The sequence below is a fragment of the Bombus huntii genome, chromosome 18 (genome assembly GCF_024542735.1).
Source record: "Bombus huntii isolate Logan2020A chromosome 18, iyBomHunt1.1, whole genome shotgun sequence".
In the NCBI taxonomy this organism is placed as follows: domain Eukaryota; kingdom Metazoa; phylum Arthropoda; class Insecta; order Hymenoptera; family Apidae; genus Bombus; species Bombus huntii.
The window spans coordinates 260358-278595 of record NC_066255.1 but is presented as its reverse complement, the minus strand read 5'-3'; the positions used below and the strand labels follow the sequence as shown (position 1 = coordinate 278595).

The following is an 18238-nucleotide window of genomic DNA, read 5'->3' as shown; positions in this document are numbered from 1 at the left end:
GTTGACCGCGGATTCGTTATTGAACCTAAGACCAACATCACTAGTATCGCGAGTGTCCAACCGCCGCGGTTGATTGTCGAGTCGGTAGCATCCATACTCGTATTAACAGACCGTACCTTCTTTATAACACAACGATGGCCGATTCCGATGAAGATTCATCAAACGTCCACAACCTTATTCCTGACCCCTCTCTGACATGTATATTGCGGTTCTCCTTCTTTCATTACGGCACGTGTGTAGCGCGGGACATGACTCCAACAGCTCGCAAATCGCGATGATGTCGTCGATTTTGACGAAAACTAACCGTCATTTCCCTCCCGTTGGAGAAATTTCGACGTTTAAGCGCTCCTTGCACTCCATTTTACAAGCCAAATGTAATGCACGCCGGTTTCAGCGTCGAAACAAACCCAACAGCTCGCAAATCGCGATGATTTCGTCGATTCCGAGGAAAACTAGCCGTCATTTCCCACCCGTTTGAGATATTTCGACGTTCAAGCTCTCTTTTCACTCTATTTTACACGCCAACTGTAATGCACGCCCGTTTCAGCTTCAAAACGAACTCAACAGCTCACAACTCGCGATGACTTCGTCGATTTTCACGAAAACTAGCCGTCATTTCCCGCTCGTTTGAGATATTTCGACGTTTAAACGCTCTTTTCGCTCCATTTTACGCGCTAAATGTAAAGAGCGCCCGTTTTAGCGTCGAAACAAGTCCAACAGCTCCCAAATCACAATCTTTCGTCGATTTTGACGAAAACTAAGAGTAATATCTTTCCTGTTTGAGATATTTCGACGTTCAAACGCTCTTTTCGCACCATTTTACACGCTGAGTGTAGTGGACGACCCTTTTGAGCGTCGAAACAAGCCCAGCAGCTCTTAAATCGCAATCTTTGGTCGACTTTGTCGTAAACTGTTATTTTGCTGCCGTTTGAGATACTTCGACTATTATGTGCTTGTTACGTTCTTAATGTGCAGTCTTTGTTTAATTTAATCGAATTAAAATTAAAATTTTGTTTAATTTATATTCTGTTTAGTTTGAATTTAATGGGAAGGGAAAAATTGAAATGATATTATTTTATATGAAATGTTGATTTAGATTTCCGATTAATGCGGTAGTTGCCGTAAAAATAAGAAACCAAAATTATTAAACAGCGAACCAACAAATATAGAGCAACTGTATATATATATGTCGGAGATGAAAGAACACCGGAGCCTTTGGAATTTTGGATAATCCCGCAACATTGTAACCTAGAGTCTACTATAGCTGTAATTAAACAATTGTAGTTATTCGATCCGATTGTAATTGTTCGAGATTGGTGATAGTGAGCTTTGGCTCGAGACGACAGTCTGTCGCCCAACGTAGCCGCAGTCAAGGGATGAACGCTTTGTCTAACAAAGGCATGGAGTAATTCTATAGCTCTCCTTAAAAAGGAAATAGTTGTAACGTTCTACAGTAAACATTCCAACGGTCTCTGTCCCGTAGCTCGCCACACGCAGACCCTATTCTTCTAGTAAGATGACTGCCAGATGTCGATGCGTCACCGCAGTACAAGTTCTGCTAGTCCGAGGGCCCGTTATAAATCTTAAGATTTAGCTAACTAAATTCCTTCCAACAGACAAACAGTCTGTGTCCCAACCACGAGAAAATAGGGGAGACCTATTTTTCAACGAGCGGCGTCTCCCACTAGCAACTTTCCCTCGAGGGCGGCTAGCATCTTTTTCTAACCACCGATATGGAGATTGACCAATTAGCAGCAACGCCAATTTCCCTTACTTTCTGAACGAAGGCTTTTCTCGACGAATCCGATGATCTCGTGTTCTTAGACATACCCCATTATAGTTTTCCTCTCTGGCATCATCGGGACGGGAAAGTCATTCTCTCGTGAGGTCGTATTAGCGAGTTACTTTGTGTCTGTACGCTCGGTGGATATTCCACGTTTTAACAAGGAGTTCGACTTAGATATTGTGAGCATGTTTATCTATCATCCCGTTGACCGCGGATTCGTTATTCAACCTAGGATCGTTGTCATTAGTTTCTCGAGTATCTAATTGCCACGGTTAGTTGTCTAATTCTATAATAATCGTATTTGCACTAGTCAATGTCTTCTCTATTGCATAATGGCAACGTGTAGTCCGAACGAAGATTCGTTTCACGCCCCTAACTCTAATTCTAATGTAAACCCGACATATATATTAGTGTTAGAAACAGTAGAACATGAAATTTTCCGCGTTGATGGATTGGATAGGGTTTTGGACTCTCGTGGTTCGATATAAATTTATCCCTACGTTTCCTTCTTCTTCTCTTTTAATTTCGCTCGTGGATCAGTCGTTTGAACTGAAGCTCAGTTCAATTGTTAGGGTGGTTTTTTACCGTTACGATTTTCTTGCCTTCAAAATTTAATAATCAAGAAAATGACTTAATGATCCTCTCTGTGCGAGGTTTGTGTGATTTCGCAAGCCTTGTCCAAAGACGGGCAATATTTTGGCAACAATGGGAGAAGGAATGCGAAAATCAATAGGTGTTTTCGATAATCGAAAACACCGCTTGCACAAGCCTACACAGCGAATAACCTTTTGTTTAAAGTTCAAAATCAATGGTTTATCTTTTATTTTGGTTTCGTAGTAGTGTGTGTTGATTTTGTGTATTCGAATCCTTACTCGCGCTAATTTGCATATAGTAGTTTTAGTTTCTTCGTTACGGCACGTGCGGAGCGCGGGACGTGACAATTACGTTATAACCTTAACGTTATATAGTGTCACGTCCCAGTGTCACGTCCCGCGCTACGCACGTGCCGTAACGAAAAAACGGAAAACCGCAATATACAAATAACGCGAGTGACAATTCGAATATTCAAAACGAACGAACGATACAACGAAACTGGGAATTTTTTAATAAAAGATTAATTAAATGTAGTCATATATAGAGAATTAGTATACGAGGGCAAAAAACAGATAATAAAGTAAAAATAGGTACTCTAACGAAATAGTAAATATAAAGAGTACAACATATCCTATAATTTCATAATTCGACTAAGGATAAACTATAAAGAACCAATTAATCGCAAATTAATTAATAAATCACGACATAATACTATGTTCAATCAAGATAACCTACAATTTGACAATTTAATCAAATCTCGCAATAACATCATGAATAATTCAAAGGAAAGGAAAATGGAATGGAACGATAGGAATACACAGCTTTATAACAAATATGAGATATCAAACAATTTAATATAGAGCAAATATGGACATACAAAACCACAATAAACAAAATATATCTTATATGCAACTAGATATAAAATATATAAAACACCTAGGCATATTAACACACTTCAATAAACCAGGCACTATTGTCAAAATCCACACACGACACGTCAAGATTGAGGTGAAAGGGATTCCACGAACAATACACTTGGTCAAGTTAAAACTAACACATAATCAAAACAGACCACCAGAACGATTTCAAGAGACAACGTAGTACGGTGGTATATAGAACAACACTGCTTGTCGAATACTGCAGATAGTGATAACCTAAAAGGAAAAAGGAAAATTATTATGCGTGTTCTAACTATTACTTTAATATAAAATGTGTTATTCAATAAAATAATTACAAAACAGTGGAAGTGAAAATTACCTTGTGAACAATTACTCATCGTGGAAGGAAGTGTATGTGCGAAGACAGGTTATGTGTCCATATCCGTAGAACATAATCTACGACAGCCAGCTGAAACAAATGTAGGAATTAACTTTAATTGTTTCGATACAAAACATAATACTACTAAATGTTTATAACAATATTGTGCCTAAAGCAAAGGAAGTGTGACACAGCTTATCGAATCATGCAGATAGTAGAAACGTAAAAGAAAAAGGAAAATTACTATGTGTGTGTTCTAACCATCATTTAAATACACAACATGTTAATTCAATAAAATGATTAAAAGCAGTGAAAGTTAAAAGCACCTAGTGCACAGTTAATCATCGTAGAAGGAAGCATACATGCTGGAATTTCGCAGAAACAAGTTGTGGACCCACTCCGTAGAACATAGTATACGACTGTCAGCAGAAACGAATGAATGAACTAACCTCAATTGCCTTAATATATATGGAAGAGAATAATACTATTAAAGACTTGCAATAATATTTCAATTAAACTAAACGAAGCACAACAATCAATAATTGATGCTCGACAACAAACTTACAGTTCGCTAATGGAAAATAAAACCAAAAAAATCAAGAAAATTAATGACATTATAACGAAATTACTCCGCGTTGACACAGCGGTCTTTACTAAGAAGAAATAAAATTAATTAATAAGCGCAGGAAGAGTTAAGAAATAACTAAGATAGGTTAAGTGAGTGACAACGATAATTTACTACTCACATCGAAGAAGTTTATACAAGGGTCAACACAGTTATGAGAAACCAACTACCAAATTGGATTAAATGTGTACGAAGAATCGAAGTTGATACTACTGGAATGATCAAGAAGACGTGATAAAATTGGAAAGTCAAAAATTAGTGACATTATAACAAACGATTCAACACCGACGGAATGGTCTTAGCAAACAAGAAAAGGTACCTTATAAGTTAACGAGATTTGTATGCAACCAATCATCGTAGAAGGAAGTGTGCATGCAGGAATTCCACGAGAATTGGCTACGGATCCAACTTTGCAAAACATAATATACGACGGTATGAAGATATCGAAGGTAATAAATACCGAGGTAGCAAATCATAACCTAAAAAGGGCAAGAATGTTGTAAACCATCTTGGAATAGAAATTGATAATAATAAGAAGCTCGTTACTCACATCGGAAGATATACATTAAAGCCGATGCAGTTACAAGAAGCCTACTACCAAACTTAAGTGAATACTTATGGAATACTGAACCAGATACTACCGAAACAGTCAAGACGGCAACAAGAAACTGGAAAACCAAGGAAATATTCCGACATTATAACAAAACAACTCGATGTTAGCGAAGCGGTCTTAGCAAACAAGATAGTGGACGGACTATTTTACTATACAGATATTTACAAAATATAGTATTTTATATATATCTATATATATACTTACAATTCTAGGATAAGTAAAGGTAGTCTTGATAAGTGTTAGACATGTAACGAAGAACCAGGAGATACCAAACGCGCACCATGTAACCATTCCAAGTAAAGGACTCAGCGTTGAAGGATTAGAACTGTAGAACCTATAAACAATAAAGATTTTAACTAACAATGTATAGATTAGCTCCAAAATTCTATGTAAAGACGGCAAATTACACGCACAAGGTAACGACAACTTCACAACAAAGAAACAGAAAATAGCCAATAATATAGGAATATGTTAGGAATTAATCAAGACCGATTAACCGAGTATCAACGACAAACGCGATTAAGATAAGAAATTATTATATTGTACTAAGTTAATATAGCATAATTGTATTAAGTCTGGCGTAGAGAAATAAAGTTATGTTACGCAGTAGAACTGGTTATAACACACTATGCACATATTAGTACTAAATTAATTAAGCGAACACTCTATAAAAATAAAACACTCGAAACACAACAATAAAACAGTGCTATTGATAAATTATAAAATTTAACAATAACACAATCCACATGTTATTATATTAAAATAACACATAGCACATATACACATTATAATGATTACACAAACAATACTATTGTCATTTAAAAATTCTAACTGTGCTAAAATAGAGGGAAATAAGCAACGGACGAATAATTATTTCAGTATTAAACAAAGAACGCGTCACTATACTTTTACCAGAGACATTCACGAGCGGCCATCTTGGATTGTCATAAACATAGGATAGCTTTTACACGTGCGCATTGGAATACATGCAATAATTACACACATTAAATAAATGCAAAATAATATTATTCCCACTGCAATTATACGTCAACTATTAAAATAAAGTCACAAATAATTAACGGATAAATAATAAATTTCACATTAATAAAATGTCACTATATACTAGGAACATTCACAGGCGGCCATTTTGGATAATCAACACGCGCGTATAGTAACCTTTATGCGTTACAAAATAAATTACATTTTCAGCGAAGGAATAAATATTTAATAAATGATAATAGAAATGGAAGATCGTAACAAAGAAAGAATAAATAATGGTCAATACAACGTAACGCAAGAATATTAGAAATTAATAGAAACCAGCCGTGAGAAACAAACCATGAAATAATATATTAAACTTACTATTATAAAAAAAAATGATATTTTATTGAAAGAAACAGGAAATAACGCATAAGAAGACTCGGCAAATACTAAGTTGCCACGCGCCTAGAACGTTTCACTGGCATCAGCAAGGAAGTTAGCAGATACATCGCAGATGCAACTTCAGCAAGGACAAGTTGGCACGCGTCTGCCACGTTCCACTGGTATCAGTAGAGAAGTTCTGGGAAACATCGCAGACGCAACATTAGCAAAATACGGGCTACTACGATACCTACATTTTATCAAGCACCTTGCATGTCCCTAATACCCAACGAAATATGAGAAATTAGGAATAGCGTAAATAAGATAATCAAGAAGACGAAACTTGAGCACAATCCGCGAAAGTAGGCAGTTACAATATTCCTAATTTGTCACGTAGCAATGCTGTGATTCCCATAGAGATGATCCATCACGTGACAATTAGGAAATTATAAATAAGCGAGAATAACATAGAGTAGCAGAGTCCTTATTTAAAATTCAGACCATTCACATCGTCTCTCTGTCCGTCGAAATCGAATATTAGAAAAGTTAAATGGTTTCAAAGAGTCTTCATCCAAAATTCAAATCGTTCACATCGTCACTCTGTTCGTCGAAGTCGAATATTAAAAAGGGTTTCAAAAATCATCATTCGAATTAAGCATTCGTATTGTCACTTCATCTGCGGAATCACAGTTAATTGTCAAAATTCGGCTCATCACCAAGCCATACATACCGCCGATCGACTTTACATATAATCAAGGTAGGAAATTTGAAATTGTATATCCTCTTCTCTTTTAACTTGCAGTCGAACAAAGTTATCTCTGAACAAAAGCACCCGTCGGCAGCTCTAGTTGACAGATGAAACTATCAAGCACACAATTCACGTAGATTTCACCCGAACGTCTTGAATTCACGATATAAAATTGAAATAAACGTTCTTGCTCAAGATTTAATAAATTGTCTGGAATAAAACAACTTTATCAAATTTCGATCTATTTCGTTTACAATTGTTCGCTGTATCAACCAGTGATTACGGTGTTTTCAACGCAGAGAACATCTATGGTTTTTCGTTTTCCTCTTCCCATCGTTAGCAGATTGCTCATCCTTGGGCGAGGCCTAAGAGGCCACACTGATTGTCCACAGTGAACCCAGTTACCAATTAAAATAATCATTTTTCGCTTACGACTCCACTAGTTGCCAAGAACGACTTATATTTTCTAAATTGTCAAATGTAACTGATTATTCGCTGTGTTAAACCTGTGTTAACGGTGTTTTCAATTATCGAAAACACTTATCGATTTTCGCATTCCTCCCCCATTGGTGGCAAATATTGCCCGTCTTTGGGCAAGGCTTGCGAAATCGCACAAGTCGCACACAGAGAGTGATATTAACTTCACCATGATCACATTAAATGACGAAATCCAGAAAGAATCGAAAAGATAAAAGTCACCTTAACAAGAAGCGAGCCGTTGGTACAAACGATTAATTGCTACAGAAGTTGAAAGGGAAGAAAAGAGGCGCCGAGAAGAGTTAGGATTACATCGCGAAGATTTTGTACCGAGTTTTTCGCCCTCGAGTTCACTTATTTCCCAACATTGCGAGACGCATTCCTTCCAATCTCGATCGCCATCGCCTACATCTTACGATAGCGTTTGTCATAAACCGTATTATGTTAATCACCCGAACGAGTAGAAATTAGTTTTCGCCATTAATTCTATCACAATAAGTAAATCTTATCGAACATTTCTGAAACCCTATCCGACCAGTAGCTCGAACATTCACTATATCTACATACATATTTACTACATACTACCGTATAATACATCTATATTTGTATCCGACGATACTTATAACCGCCATTGTAATACATTTAATCGACTAAAATCGAATAAATTATAACATATTTACATTAATATAACTCAATCGGACGAAATAAATATATTTGTCAATATCAATTGTCTATTCCGAATAACTTTAATCCTCTCCCGTGCCAGTACTCCTGCGCATAGCAGGTTAGCCGAAAAGTGGAATTCGTTTGCCAGTTGCATTAAACGTTAGTTAACGCTACCCATTAAACGTAAATTATTGGATAAGCACTTACGAAGTAACAAAAACCCCGACAGACGAAGGTACAAGGATTGTTTTCCTACAGCCAAGAAGGTGCTTACAGAGGCACTTCCAGACTGGGAATTCAATATAATAGTTACCGAAAATACACGACAGACGAAGGTACAAAGATTTGTTTTCCTACAGCCAAGAACGTGTTACAGATGTACTTCCAGACTGGGAATTCAATCTAGTAGTTACCAAAAGACACGATCGACGAACAATACCCATCACACACTAACACTCTTAGCTTAAAGAAAATAATAATAATAATAAAAAAAAAATTTTTCGAAATAGTCCTTAGACTATTTCTGGTGGCAGCAACTACCGTATTAATCGGAAATCTAAATCAGCATATCATATACAATAATACCATTTCAATATCTCCCTTCCAATTAAATTCAAAATCAAACAGAAAATAAATTTAATAAAATATAAATTTAAAATTTGATTGATTTCAATAAATACGTAACAGTCGAAACAAGCCCAACAGCTCGCAAATCGCGATGATTCCGCCGATTTAGACGAAAACTACCAGTCATTTCCTTCCCGGTGGAGATATTTCGACGTTCAAGCGCTCCATTCACTCCATTTGACACGCCAAATGTACTGCTCGGCGGTATCAGCGTCGAAACAAGCCCAACAGCTCGCAAATCGCAATGATTTTGTCGATTTTGACGAAACCTAGTCGATATTCCCTTCCCGGTGGAGATATTTCGACGTTTAAGCGCTCATTTCTCTCCATTTGACACGCCAAATGTAACGCACACCAGTTTCGGCGTCGAAACAGGCCCGACAGCTCGCAAATCGCGATGATTTTGTCGATTTTGACGAAAACCAGTAGTTATTTCCTTACCGTTGGAAATATTTCGACGTTTAAGTGCTCATTTCACACCATTTTACACGCCAAATGTAATGCACGCCGGTTTCAGCGTCGGAACAAGTCCAACAGCTCACAAATCGCAAATATTTTGTTGATTTTGATGAAGACTAGTAGATATTCCCTTCCCGATGGAGATAGTTCGGCGTTTAAGCGCTCATTTCACTCCATTTTACACACTAAATGTAATACGCGGGCGTTTTAGCGACGAAACAAGCCCTACAGCTCGCAAATCGCGATGATTTCGTCGATTTTGACGAAAACTAGTAGTTATTTCCTTACCGTTGGAAATATTTCGACGTTTAAGCGCTCTATTCACTCCATTTTACAAGCCAAATGTAATGCAGGCGCGTATCAGCGACCAAGCAAGCCCAACAGCTCGCAAATCGCGATGATTTCGTCAATTTTCACGAAAACTAGCCGTCATTTCCCTCCCGTTGGAGATATTTCGACGTTTAAGCGCTCGTTTCACACCATTTTACACTGCAAATGTAATGCACTCCCGTTTAAGCGTCGAAACAAGCAAAATAGCTCGCAAATCGCGATGATTTCGTCGATTTTGACGAAAACTAACTGTCATTTACTTCCCGTTGGAGTTATTTCGACGTTTAAGCGCTCGTTGAACTCCATTTTACACTACATGTGTAATGCACTACCGTTTCAGCGTCGAAACAAGCCCAACAGCTCGTGTTACGTATTTGTTTGTTTAAATCAATCAAATTTTAAATTTAAATTTTACTGAAAATTTTTTTTTGTGTTTGAGTTTGAATTTAATCTGAAGGGAAATAAATTGAAATGATATTATTGTGTATGTAATACTGATTTAGAATTCTAATTAATACGGTAGTTGCTGCCACCAGAAATAGTCTAAGGACCATTTCAAAATATTTTATTTTTATTATTTTTTACGTTTAATGGGTAGCGTTAACTGACGCTTAATGCAACTGGTAAACGAATTCCACTTTTCGGCTAACCTGCTATGTGCAGGGATACTGGCACGGGAGAGGATTAAAGCTGGGAACAATAAATATTTGTCCTCGTTGAACGGATTTTTATTTGAATGTGGAATTGCCTAGATTATTACCTTTATATATATGTCGGAGATAAGAGGACACCGATGCCTTCCCTCTGAAACCTCGGGTAAATCCATAGAAACATTGTAATTAAAATCCACAGTTGTAATTAAACGATTTACCCGTCACTCTACCCAATTGTATTCGTTTGAGACTTGTGACAATGAGCTTGGGCTCAAGGCGACAATTAGTCGCCGAACGTGGCCGCGGTCAACGGGACGAACTCTCCATCTAACAAAGGCATTGAGTAACCCTATAGCTCTCCTTAAAAGAAAGATTTGTAGCGACACGTGAGAGGAAACATTCCAACGGTTTCTGTCCCGTAGCTCGCCACACGCAGATCCTATTCTCCGGGCAGGATGTTTACCAGATGCCGACGCGTCTCCACAGCACGTGATCGGCTAGCCCGAGGACCGTCATAAACACTAATATCTAGTTACCTAAAATCCTTCAACAGATACACAGTTTTTGTCCCAGTTACGGGAAGACAGGAGAGACCTATTTTCCACGAAGGACGTCTCCCACTAGCAACCCTCCCTCAAGGGCAGCTAGCATCCTTTTCTAACTACCGATATGGAGATTGGCCAATTAGCAGCAACGTCAATTTCCCTTACTTTCCGAACGTAGGATGTCCCGGACGAATCCGATGATCTCGTGTCCTTAGACACACCCCGTCATAGTTTTCCTCTGGGGTATCACCGGGACGGAAAGTCATTCTCTCTTGCGACCTCACCGACAGAAAAGTCTAACGCCTTACGGCCAGTGAATATCAATACAGAATCCGACTTAGATTTGTGCGAGTGCGTACGATTACCGTCCCGTTGTCCGCTGACTCGTTATCGAACCTAAGACCATTGTCACTAGCATCGCGAGTGTATGGTCATTGTGAGTTTGTGTCAACTCTGTAACAATTTTGTGTGTGTTAATAAAAATAACCTCAGTGTAAAAGGAAACATGGATAGCTTCAGTGAGGAATCCTTACCTGTCCCAAGCCCCCGCCACGAGGACGACTCGGGCCCAGACTCGGTATTCGACACGACATCAGAAGTGGGATCCGAACATACGTTGTCGATGCGGGATCATAAGAGCATCGTACGTGAGCTAATCCGATCGCTAACGGGGAAGAAGGGACACTTAGTAGCCAGGGTAACGTTACCACGCTTTAACCCCGAAGCCGAGAACGCAGATCCAGTCGCCTGGTGCGCAGCCGTTAGCCTTCTTATGAGAGATCACCCTCTGAAGAACACTGCGCTATATTCTGCGTTGAACCGCGCCCTGGAGGGTCCGGCAGCGTATTGGCTTACGCAGATAATGGATGGCGAAGAGATCACATGGCCAGCTTTTAAAGAACAATTCACCGCGCAATTCGGTGGCCAAGAAACAGCAGCTTCATCGTTAATCAAAGTATCCAAGGAACTACAGCGGGAGAACGAATCATCATGGGCGTACGGAAACCGTCTTATCTCCCTCCTGTATTCGAAGTGGCGAAATTCGACAATGGAGGAAGTAGCTACCGCCACCGTTCTCTATCTAATGGGCTTACGCGATAGACGCTTTAGACGACTAGCACTCACGGGCGATATATCAAGTCGGTGAAACAATTTCAAAAAGAAATGAAGCCTTTCCTCTACGAGGAGAGGCGGACATCTCCGCCACGGAGACCATCATCGGGCCCCGGAAATAAACGAAGCGGGTCACCCACCCCCCGGGAAAAATGCCACCACTGCGGTGCATATGGACATACGATATCTGAATGCCGCAAAAAGATGAGGTTGGAGTCGAAGAAGGACCCCCGACGCCTGGAGAAGAGCCGACCGGCCGCATCGCCAAAAACATCGTGCTTCAAATGCCATAAGCCAGGACACATCGCGCCGTATTGCCCGCTGCTGCGAGAAGGGAAACGCCGTCCCGAGGAAGAGCATCGTGTCGATGCCTGTGTCGTGTAAAATTAAGGTAAAAAATAAGGAACTTGTTAATTTCCGAAAAGGAGATTAAGTTCTTTTTATTTTTTTACTCAATTTATACAATTTTTTCGGTTCGCGATGATACACTTTCGATACTTGGATTAGTTAAGAATTTTTTTATTAGACTGACTGGATGATTTTGAAGGGAGCATTTATATTCTTCCATTCGTTGGAGTGGGAGAAGGTTTTGTTTATACTTAGTGTAAAATTCGGAGAACGGCTGGAGTGATCGAATGCCACTCAGGCGGCTGAGAACGGGTGCTGACCGGACGGTCACACGCGATAAGGCGTTCGGAATTTCGGTTTGTTATATACAGTTGCTCGAATTTCGTCTGTGACATTCCCCCCTTCTTAGATTGAACTTGATCCCTCAAGTTTTCTTCAGAAGACTTTTGTGAAATCGGACTTGACGTGGCTTGAAAATTACAGCTGATTCCTCCTCTTCATCTGAGTGGTATGTGTTGGTTGGAATATAGATGTTGGGTGTTGAGCCCAGGGTGAGTGGCACTGGTGGGGCTGTCGCATTGTGGCTGTTGATTACAGTTTCATTTCGGCAGCAAAATAAATTGATACATAATTTGTTCGGTATACATTTCCTGATGCATTTGAATACCCCTATTTTGTTTAATCCATATATACCTAGTATGCCTAATGCTATGTACCCTAATATCTGGAGCGTGGTTAGTCCCCAATACTGTATATTTTTAATTCTGTGTTCGAAATTAAGAGTTTCTATCTCGTCGCCTATTTTATCGATCGTTGTTTTATAGCCTTGTAAATTATCTATTATTTTCGGTGCTCGCTCGAGTTTATCTAATAGATGAGTGAAACTATCGTTTGTTTTGAGCGCTAGGGTTTTTGTTTTGATTTCGTATATGACTTCGTTTTTTGTTTCGCCTATACGCATGTGTTCGTCTTTGTACAATATATCGCAAGAAGTGTTATCTCTTATGATGGAAGGCTTGTCAAGTTTTTGTAAGGTATGTTTCGTTTGGCAAATTGTGTCTATTTCTATCGGATTTGCTGGTATCGCAATGTAACAGTTGCTAGTTTTGAGCGGTATAAAGCTAATGTCTTCAATCTTAAGTACAGTTATTTGACAATGTTCAATGTGTGGTTTGAAATTTATTATTTCGCTGCGACAATCGGTTCTTGAATTTCTGTCATGGATTGGTAGTGTTTGTTTGCATATAGTGGTTCCGGCTCGATTCTTACAAAGTTTGTTGAAATACTCGATATCAGCGTTTATAAATGAAAGACCTGAAGTTAAATATATCTGATGTTCGACTACTGGAGCCAAAAATACTCCATTTCTTTTACTCGGGATAGGATATACTTGTAATATGTTCCATTCTGTGTTAGAGACTAAAGGTACTATGATCTTGAAAAATATTTTGTCATCTATTGTGAAGATTTTAAGATCACTGATGTCGAGTATGAATTGAAAATGTTCGGTTTTGGCAGAAATCGCGGTGTTGTACATCTGGCTACCTATTGTCTTGGCGTAATTTTCTATGAATTCATTGGGGTCAAGTATTTGTGGACTAATTATTCCTTGTTTGCCTAATATCATGACGTTAAGTATTTCATCTAATTGGAAGTGTAAAGTTTGCATCGCGGTGTCGACTTTCATGATCATCTTAAGCATAGATCTATTGATATTTGCCTGCTGTTGTAATTTTAATATATCACTATATGATCTCTCTAAGTGGTTTAGGTTTTCTGAGTTTACAATTTTTCTAATAAGTGATGTTTGATTAGCTATTATGGTCTTGATTTTATTATTATCATCGAATAGTTTGTCCATATTTTTGTTTATGAGCGTAAGATCATCATCGTCGAGAGTCCCGAACAGACTTTTCGATACGGAACCTATGATGTTAAGCAAACCTCGTGTGCTCCGGGTATGTGTTAACGCTTTCAAGTGTTTTGCGAGTTGTTTTAGGTTATTGATGCGATTTTGTAATCCGCCTAACTCTTCGACGTATTGTTTGCTGATTGCACGTGAGTCTATTGTTAATTTATATGATTCTATTGCGCTTATCTGTTCGTATATGTCGCTAGTGTCTAATCCTACTATTACATTGGCAGTGTCGCTGTATAAATATCCTTTTCCTATGTTTTCTACGAATACAGAGTTTCCTTCTAATGGTGTAATATTTATTTGCGCGGATACTATTCCGGCAAAGAGGAGCGTCGACCTGGAAAGTAAGGTTTTAAACGATTACCGTGTATCTTTTTGTCTTGAATCAGATAGTATGGAGTACATACTTTATCAATCGTGTACGGTCCTAACCATTCCACATCAAGTTTATGCCTTTTATGATCGTTATGTATTAAAACAGAGTCTCCTTCTTTGAAAACTGATTGAGGTTTTATAATTTTACGTTTTTGATCGCGCTGATATCGCTGTTTACTTTTGATCAATGTTTCGCGAGCGTGTCGGAGTCTAGAGTCCCATTCCTTTTTGCGGAACGTGACTTCGTCTGCGTATGTGCGTTGGGGATTCTTGGATATTGTGGAGGGAAGATTGGCTTCGTGTCCGAATGTGAGTTCGAATGGCATGTAACCAGTAGAGTCGTGTATCATTGTGTTATATGCAAGGCATACAAAGTTAAGTTGATCGTCCCATTTTTCATCCGAATTTCGCTGTATCGATTTTAACATGTCTGTTATTACTGCGTGTGTCCGTTCTAACGATCCGTTACTTTGTGGGTGGAAGGATGTCGTTTTGATATGTTTGATTTTGAACGCGTCTTCGTACTGTTGCATTAAACTAGATATAAAATTCTGTCCGCGGTCAGTTAATATCTTTTTTGGAGCGGAAAAGATGTAAATGTAATGATTCAAGAGTGCGTTCCAAATTGTTTCCGTTTGCTGAGTTTTTAGTGGTACGAGTATTAAGTATTTTGTCAATTCGTCATGTATGGATAGAATGTACTGATTGCCTTTTTTCGTCTTTTTCAGTGGGCCTAATAAGTCCATAGCAATTTTATCGTTTGGTTCGAGGGGTGTGTCGGTGATACAAGGTTCTTCGCGCGGTCTGATACGTGTAGTTTTAGATGTTTGGCAGGTGTCGCATGATTCTATATGTTGTTGTATACGTTTCATCAAATCTGGTACTCTGTGCCGTTCACGAATGCGGTCGTATGTCTTTTGTATACCGGGGTGTCCTACTAAATCGTGATTTTCTTTCAATAATTCGTCTATTTCTTCGTCGCTATATGTTTGAATTGGTTCCCATGCAAAATTTAATTCTTTTACGGTGTCGTTCAGGAATAGTAAAATTTGTTTGATCGCGTTCTTTTCGGTCTCTGTGAAACTGTCGTCGCCTATACCTATCTTTTCGTTTATATGAATAATTTCGTTTAATTTAGTTAACCATTCGATTCTGTCGTAATTTCTTAGCTCTGTTTTGGATAATTGATAGAAAGATTTACGGTTCGGAGTCATTTTGAGAATTTTGGGTAACGCGTCGGTAGATTTTTCCCAATCGTGATATTTTTTTATCGAGTTCTATGTTCAAATTTTCGCGTCGTCTGGTCAGAACATGTATTCTAGATAGTGCGTCGGCTGCAGTATTATCTTTTCCTTTCGTGTATTCTATGTCGTATTCGTATTCTTCTAGTTTTAATCGCCATCTCATCAAGCGTGATGAGGGGTCTTTGCAATTCTGTAACCATTTTAGTGCTTGGTGATCGGTTCGGATGAGGAATTTCCGTCCTAACAGATATTGTCGGAGGCGTTTCACGGCCCATACTATTGCTAAAAGTTCTTTTTCTGTAGTGGAATAGTTTCGTTCCGGTGGGTTTAGAGTTCGCGAGATATAACAACATGGATGTCCGTCCTGTGATAAGATTGCACCTATACCTTCGTTACTGGCGTCAGTCGTTAATGTGAATGGTTTCGCAAAGTCTGGGAATTTTAGTACGGGTGATGAACAGAGTTTGTTTTTTAATGTCTGGAATGCTTCCTGGGTTTTATCTGTCCAATGAAATGGTGTCTCCTTTTTTGTAAGTTCGGTCAATGGTTTCGCGATCTTAGAAAAGTTTCTGATGAACTTACGGTAATAACCTGCTAGTCCTAAGAACGATTTGATGTCTGTGGGATTACGTGGCTGTTTGAAATTGCTAACGGCTTCTAATTTTTTGGGATTTGGCTTTACACCTTCGGCGGTTACTATATGTCCAAGATATTCTAATTCTGGTTTGAGAAATTCGCATTTGTCCGGCTGTATTTTGAGTCCGAGTTCGCGTAGGCGTTGCAATACTATCGCGAGGTTGCTATTGTGCTCTTCAATCGACTGTCCGAATATTATAATGTCGTCTAAATATACGAAGCAATGTTTATTTATGAGTCCTCTTAGCGCGGTATCCATCATGCGTTGAAATGTTGCAGGTGCATTCTTTAAACCGAATGGCATCCTATTGTAATGATAGTGTCCTTGTGGTGTGGAGAATGCTGTGTACTTTTTAGAGTCTATGTCCATTGGGATTTGGTGGAATCCGGAGGATAAATCGAGGGCTGAGAAGAATTTTGCGTTGCCTAGTTGGGATAGTATGTCGTCTATGTCAGGTAATGGATATGCGTCCTGGTCAGTTAGTTCGTTTATTTTTCTGAAGTCTATTACAATTCGCCATTTCTGTTTCCCTGAGGCGTCTGCCTTTTTTGGTACTACCCAGACTGGTGAATTGTAAGGAGAATCAGATGGTTCTATAATGTTCTTTTGTAGCATTTCGTCCATTTGTCGTTTGATTTCTTCTTTATGGCATTCAGGCGGTCGGTAAGATTTTGTGTTAATGATTTTATTTTCTTTTAACGTTATTGTGTGTTTAGCAAGATTAGTGCATGGTAATAAGTCGGTCTCTAGATTGAATACGTCGAGGTAGAACAGCAATATCTTTTCGATTGGTTCACGGAGGGTTTTCTCTATATGCGAAAGTCTAACTAAACCTTTAAACGTGGAGACTTGATCATACGTATTTGAATTTTCGATAAAATTAGTCATTTTGGCTGGGCACTCACCACCATTGATAAAGCATATCGTTGTCGGTTTTCCTTCCAGGTAGACTGTTTTTGACACTGCTTGTTTTGGAGGTACGTCGTTTTCCTGTTGCAATAAAAGTATATTATTGTCAAGTTTTAATTGTTGATTCGAGAGTTCAAATTTGAATTTAGATAGGGCTGGCAAACCGAGTATGCCGTCTTCTATAATTGGAAAGTTGTCTTCTACCACAAAAAATTCTAGAGTTTTGCCAAATAGTTTTATCAAAGCGTGTTTGTTGGTTTTAAATTTAGAGTGTCCCATCGAGAATTTCCGTTCTTTTGTTATTCTTGGTCGTAATACGCATCTTCGCTTGAGTATATTAATTCCTGCTCCGCTGTCAATGAGGAATTTATGTCGCTGTCCGTCGGATCGTAAAAGTACTGTGGGTAGTCTTCCTGTTGTGGCGTTAATTCGTAGGTCTGGTCTATTGGTTCCTCTATTTCTTCCTTGTGTGTCTCGAGATTGTGGACTGCTGGTGGTCTCGGAAATTGGCTGGGTGTTCGAAAATTTTTACATTGACTGGAGACATGTCCGATTTGGTTGCATTTGAAGCATTTTAATTGTGTCCTTTGGGCAAGTGGTATTTGTTCGGTTTGTCGGAAGCTTCTTGGCATTGGATTGGGTGTTGGAGTTGGTTTTTTAGTGATCGGATTAGGATTATTGGTTGTTAGTCGTTGCTGCTCAGGAAGTCGTAATCGTTCTATTGGTTTTGGTCGTCGATTTCGATCTTCCCTGAAGAATCGCTCGATGTCGGTGGCTTTCTTTTCGGCTTCAAGGATATTGTATGGTGGATTGGCGAGTAGTAATTGTCCTATTTCGCCTTTCAGGCCTCGGATAAAATCGATCACGGAGTCTTTTAAAATCCTGTCGTTCATAGCTCGTCTAGTAATTTCGTCACGGTATTCGTTCGTTATACTGTATTGTAACTTATTGA

The 18238-nt window shown here is 38.8% G+C and overlaps 2 protein-coding genes across 3 annotated transcripts in view; both read right to left on the bottom strand.

Annotated features, from left to right (window-relative positions):
• Positions 1–18238, bottom strand: part of LOC126875564 (uncharacterized) — a 92548-nt gene that overhangs the window by 50569 nt on the left and 23741 nt on the right. The gene's annotated exons all lie outside the window — the stretch shown is intronic.
• Positions 3541–5999, bottom strand: LOC126875454 (uncharacterized). 2 transcript variants are annotated; one of them, XM_050638384.1, is made up of 4 exons: positions 5801–5999; positions 5080–5209; positions 4813–4930; positions 3886–4741 (listed from the first exon to the last, which is right to left on the bottom strand). In XM_050638384.1, exons 1-4 carry the CDS (start codon positions 5878–5880, stop codon positions 4659–4661), a joined length of 411 nt encoding a protein of 136 aa, XP_050494341.1. In that variant the 5' UTR covers positions 5881–5999; the 3' UTR covers positions 3886–4658. The 2 variants fall into 2 exon arrangements, with proteins under 2 accessions (XP_050494342.1, XP_050494341.1); XM_050638385.1 differs by lacking the exons at positions 3886–4741; positions 4813–4930 and adding an exon at positions 3541–3727.